The following is a 15,534-nucleotide window of genomic DNA, read 5'->3' as shown; positions in this document are numbered from 1 at the left end:
GGTGCTACAGGTTTTGGTTGGAGCATGCTTGACGAGGTTTCTTTGCAGTAGTCAATTGAGACCCAGAATTTCTTGATCATTTAGAATTTATGCGGTCCATCTTTAATGTGGTCAACTCTACTCAGGCAAGTGTCTAGTCACTTTGACTCTGTGTACTGGTATGCAAAGACTTTTGCATTGGGTTTCCTCTATAGCAGTTGGACACATGATAGAACCTGTGTAGTATTCTTAAGACCACCTGTTCATCCATTCTATTAATTCTGTTTCCTTTTTGTGGTTGCGGTTGTTGTTGTGGTTTTGGTTACGGCTGTGGTTGTCAGTTTGTGTAGTAGTCTTTTTTTTTTTCCTACCGTTGGCAGTGACTTAATCTTCATCCTTATCCCCCCTTCTATTCCAGTCATAGCATGCAAAGCATCAAAAGAGGCAGATTTACACATCATACAGTACAGGCAGTGAAAGGTGCATTTTCAATGTGAGCTTCAAATTATAGTATTTAACTCAAACCTGGCAGACCTACATTGTACATAGAAATTGAACCCTTGTTTCTACTGGGCCTCACTTTTCCCGATTCTTTGCATGCAAGTGTACATGTTGTATGTCGTACAAGTATCTTTACGACCAGGTGTCATTTCTGAGAAACGATCTTGCATGAGGTACATTTTTTTTGAGAGAGAGAGAGGAGAGAGAGAAACTAGTGTTGATAACATTCAAATTGTTCGTCTGCAGGACCTTGACATGTATCACAAAGACACGGACACGCCGGCCGCAGCCAGGACGTCCAACTTGAACGACGAGCTTGGACAGGTCAAGTACATCTTCTCCGACAAGACCGGCACGCTGACCCAGAATATCATGGAGTTCAAGACGTGTAGTATAGCAGGACTCATTTATGGGTAAGTCCTCGCTGCTTTCACACCATTCTCCTCTCTTGAGAGGGCATTCTTGCGGTTAAGCTAGGGCACCTATGTAAATCTTATACCTGTACATAATCTCCCGTAGAGATGTGTGTCAGAAAGAAGCAATCGCAAAATTATCATTTCAAGAATTAGGAAATACTGTAAAGATTTGGGGTGTTACATGTTTGGTATCTTTGTAATTTGATGGGGGAATGTGAGCAGTCCCATAAAAATGTCATGTTATGCTGCGTTTACACTGTGTTCCCGTCGGCCACGGCAGTCACGTTTCAGGCCACCGTGGTAAAACGGGATGAACGTGAGACAACATGCCGGGACGGGACGGGCAAACGAGACAGGCTGTGATTGCCATGGATGCCTTGTCAGATTTTTAAATTGTCAAAAAATTTGCCTGGGCAGTCCCGGTGCCACTGAGAAACCTTGTAGGCCGTAATAAAACAGGGTGAACACAACAAAACGAGACGGCACATAACAGGCCGTAACAAAACTTGGAGGCGGTCCGTAGTGGGATGCGACAGAAAATATTGTGTAGTCTAGCCTGACCAGACGCCAATGAGACCAGACACCAGTGAGAACGGCGTCTGATATCTATGTGTTCACCGGAGCGAGGACTGAAATGAACAAGACTAGAATACGGAGGGGGAAAAACAGGAGAATGTCCTATCTGCCTTGGCCGTCGGGAACATTGTGTAAACGTAGCATTCAGTTTGTATCCAGTAGTTAAGGTTAGAAAGGAAATATCTCAAACAATGAAATACCTAGTAATACTGTGTCAGACCCTGTTCTTACAAGTGGTTGCAATTTGGTATGAGGGACAAATTTTACTCTATAACTTTGTTTGCATTTGAACAAGTTTGCAGTCAAAATACATTTTATGGAATGTAAACATATACGTTGTTGTCATTTTCTAGGGTTTGTCATGTCATCTCCTGCTACATGTACCTAACATATTATTCGTGGCCTTTCGGAGAAATTGAGTCAGTTTTCAGCCCTTGGAGCTTTGTTCATTCCCACCAATCTCTTAGTCTTGTTGAGTGATAGGTGCTTTTGGTTGAATGATTTCCCTTTTGAGACCAAATAACCTGACTTCCTCTCTCCCAAATCCTTCCTTCCTTCCTAAGTGTGTTTTGATTTGCAGTGGATCCACTTATTGTATTATCCTCCTTTTCAACTTAGCCCTTTGAAGACTAGTTCCAAGTATACTTGAGCAGATTTCTGTGGGAAATGGGGTATATAGCAGAACAATCTTGTCCTCAATAGATTAAGGTCATTTCCTCAAGCTCTGTCTCTCAATTTCTCAGAAAAAAAAGCAACAACTGTATAAAGCAGTCATACAAGCGAGAAGAATTTCTACTCCTATTTCCATGACAGCAGGTGTTTTTGTTTTGTTTTGTTTTTGTTTTTCGTTGGTTGACATATTCACTTCCTCTCTTTGTACCTCTTAAAGGGACTGTACAGTACTGGTTGAGGTGGGGATTCATGTTTTGAACATTCCTAAGTGAGATAATGACAAACCTCCTTTGAAATATGAAAGAGCATATAATTTCAAGAAGGATTCAACGTTTATTTGACGAATATTGGTTTTCAAATGGCTGAGATATCCAAAAAAGTGATAATAATTAAAGGCGACAGGCCACGCCTTTTATTAGGATCTCTTTGTTTCACCCTGTTTTTGGATATCTCAGCCATTCCAAAACCGATTTTCATGAAATAAACTTTTGATACCCCTTAGAATTGCATGCTCTTTGACATCTCATTAAGTGGTTTCTGAATATCTCGCAAAACGTTAAAAGCTAAATCCTCACCTCAACCAGAACTGTACACACCCTTTAAATCCAGAAATATCACAGTGAGATGCTAACAGTTTGTCACATGATATAGAGGTTGGGAATGAAAGAACCATACACCAGCAGTTCAGCCTTGTTTTTACCCTCTGTTAGTTGAATACAGAGAGGAACTTCATTCGGTGTGAAAGAGATTATTCATTGCCAGCTGATTAAAATGTATGTTTCTCACTTGGCATCAATCTTGAGTGAGTTGGCTCAGTCGGTAGCGCGTCTGCTTCACGATCATGCGGCCCGGGTTCGAACCCGAGTCTGGACTGAGCAATGTTGTGTGTAAGCATACCGTCCCCTCTAACAAGAGGCAAAACACTCTGTCCCTCGGATAGGACATAAAATGGAGGTCCCGTGTATGAGAGAGTCACAACTCATGCACGTAAAAGATCCCGCTTCATTCATCCATCGCAAAGAGCAGGGTGTTTAACCCGGTGAAGTGGTCCCACCTCACATCCAACTGGACCCCATGGAAGACCAGCTTAACGTAGCTGAATATGGGCTATCCAGCCATCTTCTTAGATGGAAATGAACAAACAAACAAACAAAGAAAAAAAAGTCAAAATAATACCTTTTAAACTTCACATTTTAAATGTCTATTTGATGACATCTTTTGGCACCATGTTGAAATCTTCTGTCCATACATTAAAAAAAAAATGCTGATTTGAAATGGCTCCCTTTGGGTGTTTGACACAACTCGAAGTGCCTGATTTGAATGATTAGGGGAAATATAGTTGATATTTTGAATGTATGTATGTGTGTGTGTGTGTCAGTAATTATGCTTTGTTTTCAACATTTCTATCTTTCAGAGATAATCCTGATCTGGATATCTTCTCAGATAACAAAATTGCAGAATATTTAGAGACAAACGTGAGTATGACATTTGTGGCATATGTATTGGTTTCCTGTGAGCAGTAAAGATTTTTAGTCATGATCATTGTTATCACTGGAGCTGAACTGAATCAACATTGGAGCTGCCTGCTGTGGCAGTGCACAAGTCTATCAATTAAAAGTACATCAGGTCAAAAATATGAACGAGAGTATTCTTTTAACAGTTTGCCACTGTGGATATCAATTTCAAACTCTAATGCGAGTATTGTAATAGAAGCCCTCCTTGTTCACAGATATCATGTAAATTTGGATGTTATTCACTCTCTGCAAGAATTTGTCTGGGAATTGTGTGGGAACACTCATTACTCCATTCTGCTGTGCATGCACATAGACTCTACTTGACCTGAATACATAAATCTGTCTTCGAAATGTACACTTTGAACATTCTTCACCCATGACCTTTGACCTTTAAACCATAAATCAGGCCACTGGAACTCTCCGAAATCTGCATCTGCTGTACTGACACTGATACATAAAGTAGCTTGTGAGTTGTGGTGCCAGTGCAGGGCATTTTTTAGAGTTTCAAGCAAGATTTTGATGTATGTCATGTCTGACCTTTGACCTCTGTGACCTCTGTGTTTACACACAGGCCACTGCCCCACACATACGGATGTTTGTCACCATGATGGCCGTATGTCACACTGTTGTCCCCGAGAAGGACGAGGACGGGAAGATCCTGTACCAAGCCTCGTCACCAGGTAGGATATGGGTGTCGCCGGGATGTCATCAGTCAGCATCCTGAACAGCTGTTTTTGTTCATCTTCTTGTGTTTACTTTGGATCGAGAACAAAAGCAAATAACAGAAGCATCAAATCGCATCGTTGTTGTAGTCATGATCCCCTCGGCTTTTTTTAACGTCTGTAGTTTTCAGATTAAAACTAGAAAAGCACTGAGAGAGTGCAGACCTCCGTCAAGCACTTATTTCCACCCATACATGCATGATGAAAATCAACCAATTTCCAGATATAGAGGCCTTTTGTTTACGTAGTCCGCCTCCAGCTACGCGGCGCATAGCCCAAGCAGAGCACGCACTTTAGAGCGCAAATGGTAAACCTCACATACGTGCAGCTTGAACTCCCAAGATCATTGACCCTATATACCAAAAGATAAAAAGATCCTTCAAAAATCCATAAAAATTCCTGGATCATGACCAAAATGTAATCATCTGTTCCTTGTGTCATTATTGACTTTTCCTGCAAGTTTCATTCAAATCTGTAAACAATTTTTGGAGTTATTTTGCAACAGACAAACAGACAAGCCAACGCCAGTGAAAACATAACCTCCTTCCTTGGCAGAGGCAATAAAACTTAAAGGGTGTGTACAGTTCTGGTCGAGGTGAAGATTTAGCTTTGAACGTTTTGTGAGATATTCAGAAACCACTCTATGAGATGTCAAAGAACATGCGGTTCTAAGGGGTATCAAAAGTTTATTCGATGAAAATCTGTTTTGAAATGGCTGAGATATCCAAAAACAAGGTGAAACAAAGAGATGCTAATAAAGTTGGGGCATGTCGCCTTTTATTATTACCACTTTTTTGGATATCTCAGCCATTTGAATACCAATTTTCATCAAATGAACGTTGAATCCTTCTTAAAATTACACACTCTTTCATATTTCATAAGAGGCTTTTCATTATCTCACTTAGGAATGTTCAAAACATGAATCCCTACCTCAACCAGTACTGTACAGTCCCTTTAACCCTTGCTCTGCTTTGTTTACCGAGTAGTATCTTCACTGGAGTACTTTCTTTTGTGATTGCACAGATGTCTGGAAATCGATGAAAAGAGATTACTTAATCCCCCTAAAATCTATTCTGATCTTCTCATCCACATACTATAAAACGAGGAATGTTCGCTTGCATTTTAATTTCGCAAATTTCGCGAGCGTCAGCATTCGCAAAATTAAATTGCACGTGAAAGTTCTTGCCTTCATAATATTGGATTGGATGCCAGTGGCAATTCGCAAAAATTTCATGCTGCTAGAAAGGCCGTCGGCTCCAATTCATGAAATTTTTATGCCCCGAGTATATCGTGTTTTACAGTACAATGTGGCCTTCCTGTTGGACTGAGGCACATTGCTGCACAAGAGTGTGGCTTGCTAACATTGCAATTTGATCAAGAAAGGAGCAATTACTGAATGCTGATAAAAAAGTTTTGCAAGTTAAGTTAAAAAGTTATTTAAAGGACAAGTTCACCTTCATAGACATGTGGGTTGAGTGAATGCAGCAATATTAGTAGGACACATCAGTGAAAGTTTGAGCAAAATCGGACAATCCGTTCAAAAGCTATGAATTTTTGAAGTTTTTGCTCAGTCACGGCTGGATGAAAAGACTACTATAGCTTTTGATGTCACATGAGTACAACGATATAAAGAAAGAATAAAGAAAATTCAGCATATTTCCATTTTTCTCCCATAACAAAAGAACACTCGACTTCTCTCTTTCAGAAGGCAGGGGGAATAATATTACCCTTAACATACGTCAGTAGCAAGTCGAAGAACTGTGCACTTTATTCAAAAAGTAAAGTTTTGTGAAATTTTCTTTTTATTTTCCTTATATAGTTGTACGCATGTGACATCATACACTGTAGTAGTCTTCTCTTCCAGCAGTGACTGCGCAGATACTTAAGATATTCGTAACTTTTGAACGGATTGTCCAATTTTCCTCAAACTTTCACTGATGTGTTCTACTAATATTGCTGCATTCTCTCAATCCTTCTGTATATGAAGGTGGACTTGTCCTTTAAGGTGAAGGCCACGAATAGTCTCAACTTATAGCTTGCCTTGTATTTTCTCACCAGACGAGGGAGCCCTTGTAGAAGCCGCTGCCAGGCTTGGCTTTGAATTCATCGAGAGAACACCGGAGAGTGTAGAGATCGTGGTGGTGAGTTGAAGTCACACATCTTTAACTCATGAAGTCCTGCAAACCATATTTCTGTGGATTTGTCCCGTAACTCTTTGTTCCAGTTTGGACTATTCGGTTTGTTAATGTTTCATATGGTGAAGTGAAATCTTCTCTTTTATTTGAGTCCTTTTATTTTTATGTCGTTGTTGCAGGATTATCAAAAGCCTCTGTGTCGGTAAATTTATAGCTGATCCTTAAATTGGCTAAACATTTTAGAAGGTGAAAGTTTAGTTCTTGACTCTCACTTTGCATTGCCACATTGTTCACTAAGATTTTACTGTGTGGTACTGTGCTTTCATAGGTAAAGTCTGTCTGCTAAAGGGTTATCACCCTTGAATGGCACTATGTGTTTACTAATTACATATGGTGGAGCACCTTTTATTGGAGAGCATGTGTAATGACTTTTTTTCCCCCAACTAGCTATCGTTATGTAAAATTGAGAATAATTTGTTGTGCATTCATGCTTTCATTGTGTGTTCTGGTCCTGTTTTTATGTGGTGTTTCGTCTCTTGTCAAAATGTTATAGTACTGTTTTTTTGCATGTTTCCTATGTTCTATGTAGAGTTCTTATATTCTGTGTATATGCTTTTTATCAGACGTGGAAATGAAATGATATGAAATGAAACGGAATGTCAGCACAGAGTACTTTGCGAAAATCTGTGTTTTATAGCAGTCAGTTTTGTAGAGTCTCTTCATTCCTTGTCCTGTAATTCTGTATGTCTGTGTCATTCTTTTCACCGCAGATGGGGAAGCAAGAAAAATATGAAATCCTCAATGTCTTGGACTTTACAAGGTATGATGCCTGCTAAATTTTTCTTCACTCAAATATACAAATAGTGCATGCTCTATGATGCACTTTACTGGATTAGAGAACGACAAATACTAAATTATCCCGAGTGCTGTTTTGTTTCACCGAGGCCGCAGGCCGAGGTGAATAGAACTGCACGAGGGATGATTTAGTATTTGGAGTTCTATAGTCCAGTACTGGTGCATCAATAGAACATGCACTAATTGTTGTATTAAATAGGTACCTCGATCTGCATGTATTTTCCGTAGGTCTAGGCCCTAACATTGTTAGATCTAACATTAGACTCACCATACTGGCACTGGTTTCTTGCACACAGAGTTAATTGCAGCCTAGTTTACATGTACACAGGACAGTGCGACGCAAGTACAGCCGCGTATGCGTATTGCACATCACAGAGCAGACTCGCGTATAAACTCCTACATTCTGCGTCCAGTGCTCTACGCACGCATACGTTGAAATGCTTGGCCTTGTACTACGCTACACGTCTCTGTGTACATAAAGCGTAGGTGCGTGCTGTAAGCGTTCCACTATACCGGAATTTCCGACAATCACGTGATGCTATCCAACCAATCACAATGCAAATTTCACTCTACCTATTTACTATATCAAGTTAATTACTCTCAGAAGATATGCTGAATACCTGATATAATGTGTGCCTGTATGTAATAGAGCTTTTATCATTATGAGGGCCATTGAGATAACAAATAAACAAGTAGTGAGCATTTCATACAAATTGTTGCATGTATGCATTGTAAATGATTGTCTGTATTTGTTTGCATTATACTTAATAATATGTTGGGTCAAGAATTTCTCCTAGGAGAAGAGTAGTATTCATATTCTTAGGGTATGATAACTGAAGAATGAAATTGTCATCATTCATATGAACAGCACTAATTGTAAAATTTATATTAAAAAAAATATAGCTTAGATGTTTCAAGTTATCTTAGTTTCTTATTGCAAGACCCACAAGTTACTCATGTCTTTGCATAAACGTCATGTTAGTCAAATCACAAGCCCTTTATTTGTAGAATGATTGAAATCTTGAGAGGAATGACCTGGACGTCATGAACTTTTCTGACCCCTCTCCTGTCTCGAATTCCTCCATCCACAGTGACCGGAAGAGGATGTCCGTCATTGTCAGGACGAGCAATGGCACAATCCTGCTCTTCTGCAAAGGAGCTGTGAGTATTTGAGGCCAGTCTTGTCACTCTAGACATACCGATCTGTTGGGAACGGTTAATGTGTCAAAGTATCGAGAAGAACATTAAAAATTGAATGTTAGGAAAAAACCTTTTTCATAATGTTATGCAAATGTTGTTAAAAAGTCATCTCATGAGACAGCACTTGTCAGGCCAGAATTGTCTTATTGACTGCTGTTACTGTTACTGTACGAGCTGAAATTTTCGCGGTGGTTTCGTTTTCGCAAATTTTGCGAATCGCCTTCAAACCGCGAAAATAATAACACGCGAAAATAACAACGCGCGATTAACTAAGTTCAGTTAGACCCTCGTAACCGCGAAATTAACAACACAAGAAAATGTCCTCCAAGTAGCAATTCGCGAAAATATCTGTACGCGAAAATTTCAGCTCGTACAGTATGACCTCAACAGCAATGATGATGATGATGATGGTGATGATGATGCTGATGATGATGCTGGTGATGATGATGTCAAAGGTGATGGTGAGGGTGATGATGGTGATGATAGTGATGATGATGATGATGATGATGATGATGATGATGATGATGATGATGATGATGATAGGATGATGATGATGGTGATGATTTTTGATGATGGTGATGATGGTGATGGTGATGGTGATGGTGATGGTGATGGTGATGGTGATGGTGATGGTGATGGTGATGGTGATGGTGATGGTGATGGTGATGGTGATGGTGATGGTGATGGTGATGGTGGTGATGATGGTGATGGTGATGATGATAGGATGATGATGATGGTGATGATGATGATGATGATAATGATTATTATCATTATTCATATACTGTAAAAATGGTTTCTTTCGCGTTGGTTTTATTTTTGTGCTTTGAGGTTGAACCGCGAATTCAACATCACGCGAAAATGTTTTGAACTCGTCGCTTGTACAACGCTATCATTACCGACCACGAATTTAAACACACGCGAAAAAGTCCGCACCGATGGAAACCGCGGAAGTTTCTGTACGCGAAAGAAACCACTTTTACAGTAACGCATCATATTGTGGTCATTGCAGGTATTGTATTTAGGAGGATTGGAAATATTGTTGAGAGAGGTCATAACACTACCTGAGACAAAGTTAATATGGATGTATAACTTCTTCTAAATGATATTTCTAGTCCCAGTTTTGGAGCTTCTGTATGTTCTTGACAATTAAAGCCACCATCTGTTAAATACTGTATGAGTTTGCCAAAGTACTTTGAAAATGATTACTTCCTTCATCTCAATTTTTCTTGGTAGTCACTTTTGTACTATTAATAACAAGTTAATAACCAGCTAGGTATGCAAACCTCTTTTGCAGTGTCATTGTCTCCGTATATTGTGTGTGCAGTACATACCCAAAACTGGGGCCCTAATTTGATTATTTGCTACTTCCTTTGTTTGTCGTCAGTGTACATGAAAATGCCCCCCCCCCCCCCATAAGGGAATATCCCCAAGGAATGTTTTGCCTGTAGGCCCAGGGGAACATTCCCAATAGTCCCATATCATGTGATCATGTGTATCCAATCGCCGACTAGTATTTCACTATAAACCTTTATAATTAAGAGCATTTGTCATAGTTTGTACATCATCTGTGGTACATGACTTATATGTGATTCTCTTCTGTTACCAGGACAACGTCATCTACGACAGACTAGCCTCCGATCAAGAGTTCACACAGGACACTGTCCGACATCTGGAGCAGTTTGCCTGTGAAGGTGAGAGAGAAACGTACAGTCAACCTTGCCTAAGTCGAATCTGTTTGGACTGAAGAAATAGCTTCGACTTATGAGGGATTAAAATCAATAGAATATAAAGAGAAAGGACTTGAAAAAACCTTCGACTTTAATAGGCGATTATTTGATTTATGGGAGGTCGACTTAAGCAAGGTTAACTGCACAAACACACTTCTGGTGTCATCTTCTGCAGGACTGCTAACCAAGATGCTGGGGTTTTTTTTTCCCAGTAATATATGTGTTTGTTTGTTTGTTTTCTGAAATTTGAGTTGCACTCATGTTTTGCATGCTACTAACTTGCAATCATTCCATTTTAAGAGAGAATATAAATTTACACCTTCACAATGTGTTCATTTTGTGTACGTGTGCATCAATGGGTTTTCTGATCTGCAGAAGTTGCCAGCCTAGCTAGTTCTAGACCTGAAGGACCAAGGATGTTGTCAGTGGGTCATGAGTTCAAATCCCAAGCCTGGCTGCCAGTATCAGTAGCTCTTTTCCGAGGTGTAGTGCGAGTCTTATGGGATAAATGATTTGCTGAGGCTATTCTGGAATGGAAGCTGGCTAGAATAATTGTCTGCCATGGAGTGATATTCACCACATGATTATCTTCATTAAAGATATCATCTGAAACTGAGTGAAGAGTTAAATCTCTCAATAACAAAATGTTTTGTACTTCGACCTTGGTATTTGATAAGAAAAATATTTATATTCCTATTTTGTTGTCCCCCTCCCCCTCCTTTTAAAGAATATGTACACATAAACTACTGTGTATATGTGTGGCAAACATTGAAAGGGAATGAATACTTCTATTTTATTTGCAGGTCTACGAACACTATGCTTTGCCTTCCGTGAGATTTCCAAGCAAGAGTATGAGGTAAGGTCATGCCTTGGGTATGAGTTTGTCATGTTAGCTAGCTGTGTTTGCATGATATGATAATGTGTCTTTTTGAAATCAATGATTCTGAAATTATATTTCATTTGAGAGCTTGTTGTGATGAAAGCCATTCAAACCATGCAAAGTCAGAAGAAATTTCTCTAATGCTTAGGAATTACATCTTAGTTTCAATTTGATCTCATCTTGAGGGACATAGTGTTGTACAGTGTGTGTTAAAGGGATGGTACAGTATTGGTGGAGATGAGAATTGGGCTTTTAACTTTTTGCGAGATACCAAGAAAACACTTATGATATAACACGAAGGATACCATTTTATGAGGAATTCAAAGTTTATTTGATGAAAATCGGGTTTGGAATCACTGAAACATCCACAAACAAAGTAAAACAAAGCGATCATGATAAAGTGTGGGTCCCACACTTTATTAGAATTGCTCTTTTTAAATATCTCAGCCATTTCAGAACCAATTTTCATCAAATAAACGTTGAATTTCTCATAGAATAACATGCTCTTCATATTCCAAAAGAGGTTTCTCATTATTTCACCAAAAATGTTAGGAAACCCGAAATTAGGTCTCAACCAAAACTGTACGATCCCTTTAAAAAGAGAAAGAATGTCTCAACCACACTGGAGATTGCATAATATCAAAAGTGTGGAAGTGTTACTTAGTATTATATCGACAAAAGTCACACAAGGCAAGGGGATGTTTAACTCATGAGCTTAGAACGACATATAACATCTCGCGTATGAGAATATGGAAGATGGAAGTCTTACTAGTGGGTAAATTATGTCATCCAAAGATATGTGTTGTGTGGGATTTGAAACCAGAACATACTTTTTTTACAGGTGTAGTGCGTTGTTCACTGTACTTCAATTCTCCAGCAATCAGGATTTCAGTGTTTGAAGTGACAAGAGTCTATTGTTATGCCATTGTGTGCAGGAGTGGAGTGCCACGTACTACAAGGCCAGCACGGCCATCCATGACCGGGAGGAGAAGTTAGCAGAGGCGGCCGAGCTCATCGAGATGAACTTCACCCTCATTGGGGCGTCGGCCATCGAGGACAAACTCCAGGATGTGAGTAGATGAAACCAAAATTTGTGACGACTCCTGGGCTCCATTTCATTAAAACTTTGCTATGATAGCAACTCTTTGCTGCAATGGCAAGTGTCATGGTAATAACAAGAAACCTGCTTCCTGGTTGGTTGGCTAGTTTGCTACGAGAAATTGCTGTCCTGGCAAGAGTTGCTATCATAACATCTTTTATGAAATGGGACCCAGATGTTTGATTGTGCTAAAGACAGGTTTGCAGCCATTTCCAGTGTTTGGTCTCTCATTGATATTGATATAGTCGCTATCTATACAACAATAAAACAAATTGTACCTTTTCCAAGTTTTGTGCTATCTGGCCTGTTAATGTTACCTCTTTCATCAACAGATCTCATCCATTCAGTGAGACATCCATTGTTCCTTCACAATCACACTAAAAGTTTGAAAAAGTGCAATTTGTCATTGTTGTCAGTAAAGTTCATGTGCTCAGTCATGCGTGACATTTGTCAACATAATTTGGTATCATTGGAAAGAGGGAGAGTTCCCCTTTCTTCACAAACAGCACTGCGCTCTCCATTGCTGGCAATTATGAAATAGTAGTCCTCCAAAGTTGGAGTACCTTTTTTTGATATACACTGTACATACCCCATGTACATCTGTGGGGTCCATGACTGAAAATCTGATTGTGTTATCATTGCTTGTTAAACAAAAACAAAGACACATTTTCGAAAAATCAATCACCAAGAACAAAAAAGAAGAAGAAAGAAAATAATGTGGTTTTACATTTTGTGCCAGGGTGTACCAGAGACAATCGACACACTGTTGAGAGCAGACGTCAAGATTTGGGTTCTCACTGGAGACAAGCAAGAGACAGCCATCAATGTCGGTGAGTTTCTCATGGCAGTATTTACTGTGTCTCTTCATCCACTTATTTTGGGATTCCACTTCTCTTGTGTGATTTCTTTGAAATGTGAGATATGAAAGGAAATTCTTCACCTTGAAGATCTTTCAAACAAGACCAGTGAGAGTAGACTAGAATTTATATTGCACGAAGTCCACTCTGTAGAGTGCTCGAAGGGCATATACATACTATTATTACAGCTTCTCACAGTTCTGGTAGAAGTCTGCAAAGATCATCATGGTTTTGAACCGTGATCTATATCTAATAAAAGCGAATCTGGTGACAATCTGTGTAACCAAAGCACTCTTGTCAATGAGTCTTCATTCAAGGCTGTTTGATATAGAGTCATAACAAAATTAGATTTTGGCTAGAGTTCTTTATGGAAATCCTCGTAATGTCAATTCTGTGACCTTTGAACCCTTTCGTCGATGATGGATGACCTCTTTGACCCCAGGCTATTCCTGCAAGCTCCTGAACCAGTCCATGCCGCTGCTCATTATCAACGAGGCGAGCCATGATGAAGTCAGGGACACGCTTCAGAGGCACATCAGTGCCTTCGGGGAGGAGCTCGGCAAGGAGAATGATGTTGCCCTCATCATCAATGGCACTGTGAGACTTCTTCCCTCTCTCTTTTTTTTTCTTTTTTTTTTTATCATCACACATTGTAGTCTTCAGCAACATCCCAGTTGTGATCGACCTGAGAGATCTTGTTAGTACAGGAAATTCTTGATTTATGGTGATTGGTTTATGTTGTGAATGCAAGGGTCTTAATTATTGAGAAAGCTTGTAGTATTGATGTCAACTGTAGATTGAAGTATAAATCAAAATCTAAGCGTATGATTTGAAAACCAGTTGGCTGGGGAAGTACCTTCTTTCCTCCATTGTTGTGATATCTGTATCATATTACATTTGAAGAAATCATATGATATTTCAGAAGATCACGAGAGTATATTTGTCACCATGCAGATCATATCCTTTATGTCATTCTGCCTGGATTCTATCATTCACCCATTTCTTGACTTAGCCTCCCCCTTATACCAATGGTGTAGTTTGGATAATGAAAAGGCATGATTCTGTTTCAACTTTGCAGTCTGCACATGATATGATCAACAGTTCTTGACATCAGTTATAGAGGAAATTGCTCGGTTTTGTTTTGTTGATTTTGTTTGTGATTTTCTCTCTTTAAATTCCTCAGAAAAGTGCAAATGTTTATGACTGTAATTTATCATTTGATGTGTATATTAGCCACGATATTTCATTTTTTTTTTACTTCTTTTATCTGCAGGCACTGAGGTTTGCCTTGACCTTTGACCTTCGCAAGGACTTCCTGGAACTGGCCATGTCGTGCCGATCAGTCATCTGCTGCAGGTAAGAAAATAAAAAGTGAATATGTATGATAGTCCTGACCAATATAACATGGATGGTTCCATTAAAGGAAAGGAAAATGTGCAGGGATGTAAGTATCTTTTATCAAAATTTCTGAGAAAGGAAGATCTTTAGATTCTGTCATATCTTGGGAAATAGCTTGTGACAATTACATGTGTATGTTAGACTGACAAAATTCTCATTAGAGTGAACTCCCCGAGGTTTTTGAATCAATTGTTGTCAGTTCCGATTGTCAGAATCCTAGAAATATATTGTTTTCAAGAGTTAACCACTATCTTGTAAGGTACAGTGTAGTTGTTTATTTCAAGTAGCTGCCCAAGCTCTTGAAAGAAAATTGCATAGTATTGCTAAAGTACCATTATAATTTCCTAGTAGTCTCATAAATAGAGGATTTTACATCAGTATGATATAATAGTGTGTGGTTGACCATTGATACTTTTATTGTTTGCCTTTACATGTTCAGGGTCACACCACTGCAGAAAGCAGAACTGGTTGAGTTGGTCAAGCAGAGCGTCAAGGTGGTCACACTGGCCATTGGCGACGGGGCTAACGATGTTGGCATGATCCAGGTAAGCTTATACAGAATGCCCGGAATTACCTGAAGTAATAAATAGGGCAGGTGGTGGGATCAGATACCTCAAAATGTATATTGTTTTTTTTCTGTCCTGTTATCTCCTGTCCATGCTGTCACATTAATTTGAGATTGTGGAGAATTTGTTATGTTGATGCAGAATATCATGACACAGTACATTCTTAGGTATGTAAGAGTTTAGTTGTATGCCATTTTGATGACAACCAGTGGGATGATTTACAATGCAGAGCAACACAGAATCCTCTTTTATGATCACAATTATATATATATATATATATATATATATATATATATATATATATATATATATATATATATATGTATATATATATATATATATATATATGTATATATATATATATATATATATATATATATATATATATATATATATATGGTAGACACAATTGTCAGCTGCAGAGCAAAAAAGGAGTA

The 15,534-nt window shown here is 39.0% G+C and overlaps 1 protein-coding gene across 1 annotated transcript in view; it reads left to right on the top strand.

Moving 5' to 3' along the window:
* LOC139725005 (probable phospholipid-transporting ATPase IA) overlaps window positions 1-15,534 on the top strand; it is a 78,162-nt gene that overhangs the window by 41,372 nt on the left and 21,256 nt on the right. Inside the window, exons 12-24 of the mRNA XM_071636096.1 lie at window positions 727-893; window positions 3,559-3,619; window positions 4,230-4,338; window positions 6,439-6,521; window positions 7,286-7,335; window positions 8,462-8,531; window positions 10,177-10,261; window positions 11,101-11,153; window positions 12,113-12,247; window positions 13,016-13,106; window positions 13,576-13,730; window positions 14,407-14,489; window positions 14,971-15,076. Of these exons, the coding sequence (XP_071492197.1) occupies window positions 727-893; window positions 3,559-3,619; window positions 4,230-4,338; window positions 6,439-6,521; window positions 7,286-7,335; window positions 8,462-8,531; window positions 10,177-10,261; window positions 11,101-11,153; window positions 12,113-12,247; window positions 13,016-13,106; window positions 13,576-13,730; window positions 14,407-14,489; window positions 14,971-15,076 (1,248 nt within the window). The remainder of the gene's footprint in view (window positions 1-726; window positions 894-3,558; window positions 3,620-4,229; window positions 4,339-6,438; window positions 6,522-7,285; window positions 7,336-8,461; window positions 8,532-10,176; window positions 10,262-11,100; window positions 11,154-12,112; window positions 12,248-13,015; window positions 13,107-13,575; window positions 13,731-14,406; window positions 14,490-14,970; window positions 15,077-15,534) is intronic.

This window comes from Diadema antillarum, unplaced genomic scaffold, assembly GCF_040938485.1.
Source record: "Diadema antillarum isolate AM-2024a unplaced genomic scaffold, OU_Dant_1.0 seq00000009_RagTag, whole genome shotgun sequence".
NCBI lineage: Eukaryota > Metazoa > Echinodermata > Echinoidea > Diadematoida > Diadematidae > Diadema > Diadema antillarum.
Note: the sequence above shows the minus strand (reverse complement) of the source record. Positions and strands in the feature narration are given on the sequence as shown.